Genomic DNA, 2,950 nt, shown 5'->3' on the forward strand with positions numbered 1-2,950 from the left:
TTGAGGATGTCTCACATTTTTATTCAAGATTTTATTGAAAATTAGAAACAGTGCCCTTTTCTTTTTTTCCTCGAGATTCTGATGAATAGCAATGTTTCTTTTACATATTATAAAGTAAACCAGATCTCCTAATATCCCAAAGAAAACGAGGTTGTTTAATTAAATATTTAAAAAATTATTCCATTTTGAATTGTTTCGGACTATTAATAGGAAGGAGGCATGATAACCACTCAGCATTTAACATCGGTCTCCGCCACCTTCTTGTGGAACATCTTGTCGCTTTATTCTCTGGAGAATCACCTGAAATTTGAGTTAACACATGCTATAATATTTGACTTAATTGTAACGATTATTAAATGCATTAAATATCATCGTGATATTAAATTCGTAAATGCTGGTAGGATTGGCGAAAGACGTACGTAGCTTATTATGTCTACACTTCTCAACTTTCACTTCTTTGCATATAATGACAAATCTAAGTATTTTCCGTGTGTCAACCAGAAGATCACTGTGTCGCCTCAACAAGAATCATTGCATTTCTTAGTAGATTTTGAATTTAATATCAACTTTCTACGTTAATATTGAGGGTGTACCAATTCAAATTTATTAAAATCTCTTAATTTTTTAATTTATATTTACATTCCATTTGTTTGTTTATATTCAATCTTTAAGTTGTAAAAATTTACCGTTTCTGAGGCTACCAGGCAAATGATAGCACCGAAGGTAACAGTGGTTCCGAACATCCCTCTAACTGCTTGCTTCGACTACTCTCTCAATTTTCACGATCGATGAACTGCAGACAGACCGACGATCCGCGGATCTATAAGGATAGCTGTCGTGTCCCACGCAGGGCATCGACCAATCGCGATGCACAAAGTACAATATCTTTTGATCCTTCCTCTTCGACTAGCTGCTTTGCGATTCACCTATTACTTTTATGTACAAACAGTGGCGTGGGCGGGATTGCTCAGACGAAAGTAGAATGCGACACTTTCTAAAATTATAAAAGAGACAGAAAAGCAAATGCATGCAATTGAATCCTTATAAGAAGAAGGACTAATGATACTTACTAAAACAAGAAATAATATTTAATCGAACGATGGTGTTTGACAGAAATTGTCGAAGACGTTCGCTTCGCTGTCGATGGCAGAGAACTGATCGTTTGAATCCATGATCCATCTCGATGCAACATATAAGGGCGAGACCAGGTGTCCCGCATCGCGCGCCAACCAATCGAATCCGACCGACCGACCGACCGGGCGAGCTTTCTACTTACCTGTTTCTCGAATTCGCTCGTCTGATCCTTACGGTCCTTTTTCACTGATACCATACACGCGGAACACGAGCGATGCGAATGCGTGGGTTATGCGGGACCACGTGTTACATAAATATCGGACGATGATCTTTGAAAGTGACGTAACCGGTGCGAAAAAACACTTTTGCTGCGTTTTGAAACGGTCTCGGATGTCCTTGGCTTAGTTTCTATTCGAATCGGTTCCATACAAACGAGACATTTTTCATTGGATTTCAGACTCTACTTTAATCCGAATCATAAAAGATTACAAGTTTCAACTAGATCAACTTATGCCATAAATAGTACTTCAGTCTTTGGCTACGTCCTATCATTCCCCATTAAACTATTGTTGTAGGATTAAGATGATTCTTCAGTATGCGTCTGGATTGTCTCGAAGATTCATGGCTATTTGATTTCCCAAGTCCTTCTGAAACTCCTTCACGTTCATCTCCGATTGCTAGAAATCATTCGCAGTGTTATGTCAAATATAAATTATTTTTAGATTGGAAATTAACTTTTAAATGATTCCATAGAAAAATTACTGCTACCAATCTAGTATAGTGAAAGTTCAGTCAATTTAAGAGTTAGTATAATGTCGCTGCTTATAGTGTGATTAAATATCATTGAAATTAAGTTCTTTAGGAGAATTAGTGAAATAAGATTTTAATTCCAGATAATATGTTTAATCGTCTTACGTCTAAAGCGTCCTTCCACTCTATATTAAAAAGCCTAACAAGCCCCAATACATTTCGCCTAATTAAAGTCTGCAATCCACTTCTGGTTAGAACGTAGGGTGCTGGTGTAGTCGTCGTTTCCGTCGCATTGACGTTAGTCGCATTCTTTTGCTCATCAGTCGAGGCTGCGGCTGTTAATTGCGCGGTCATCATCGTACTCTGTGTTGCTGAATCCGGAGCTATCGTGTTATTGATTATATTACTGATTTGTTTTATCGCCGACTTGGTATCGTTGAACATCTAATCAGATTAAACAAATTAGTATTTAATATCATCTGGAAGATTAATAATCTTTAAGGAGACTGACCTCGAACGTGACTCTTGCCAGAGTCCAAAAAAATCCAGGTTTCTCATTTCTGACTTGCCTAACGACTCTCCTCGACTCTTCGGGAATAATTCTGTCCTCGATCCCATTTAAGCCTAGCTCCTTTTCACTCGAATCTTCCGATAATAGTTTATCAAGTATTATCATCTTCTCTATAATTTCATCTTCGTGCGATCCGTTTACATTCTCTTCGAAATTTAATGGATGTTTCTCCGTCCCCGTTTCATAATTACTCGATGCAAAATTGTAATTACGATACCCGTCTGGATTCCTCTTTGATATCCTTTCGGAGAGACTCAATCCCACTGGAGCAATTTGATAATTATTTGCTGGATGTACAGACTGAGACAAGCTCTCATATCGTAACGATGGGCTCTGAATACTGGAAGGATTGTACTGTGCATGTGATGTGGGAACCGAAGGGTTGTAATTCGACAAATAGTATGTTCGAGGCTCGCTGTGGAGGGGATGGATAGAACACACTAACGTCAAGCTGACTGCCCATAGATTGATCATTGACAGCTGCATCTGGAATGAATATTCGTTTGTATAAAAATGTTATAAGTCAATAAGAATTGTCACGTAAAATGAAATTAC

The 2,950-nt window shown here is 38.0% G+C and overlaps 1 protein-coding gene across 1 annotated transcript in view; it reads right to left on the reverse strand.

Moving 5' to 3' along the window:
• Positions 1–251: 251 nt before the first annotated feature.
• LOC108627443 (uncharacterized) overlaps positions 252–2,950 on the reverse strand; it is a 6,459-nt gene continuing 3,760 nt past the window's right edge. Inside the window, exons 2-6 of the mRNA XM_026815604.1 lie at positions 2,336–2,881; positions 1,990–2,268; positions 1,071–1,751; positions 687–994; positions 252–300 (exon numbers count right to left, since the gene is read on the reverse strand). Coding sequence (XP_026671405.1) covers positions 1,665–1,751; positions 1,990–2,268; positions 2,336–2,881 — 912 coding nt within the window. The 3' untranslated portion in view covers positions 252–300; positions 687–994; positions 1,071–1,664. The remainder of the gene's footprint in view (positions 301–686; positions 995–1,070; positions 1,752–1,989; positions 2,269–2,335; positions 2,882–2,950) is intronic.

The sequence above is a fragment of the Ceratina calcarata genome, unplaced genomic scaffold, assembly GCF_001652005.2.
Source record: "Ceratina calcarata isolate Rehan_Ccalc_2016 unplaced genomic scaffold, ASM165200v1 scaffold471.2, whole genome shotgun sequence".
Classification (NCBI taxonomy): domain Eukaryota; kingdom Metazoa; phylum Arthropoda; class Insecta; order Hymenoptera; family Apidae; genus Ceratina; species Ceratina calcarata.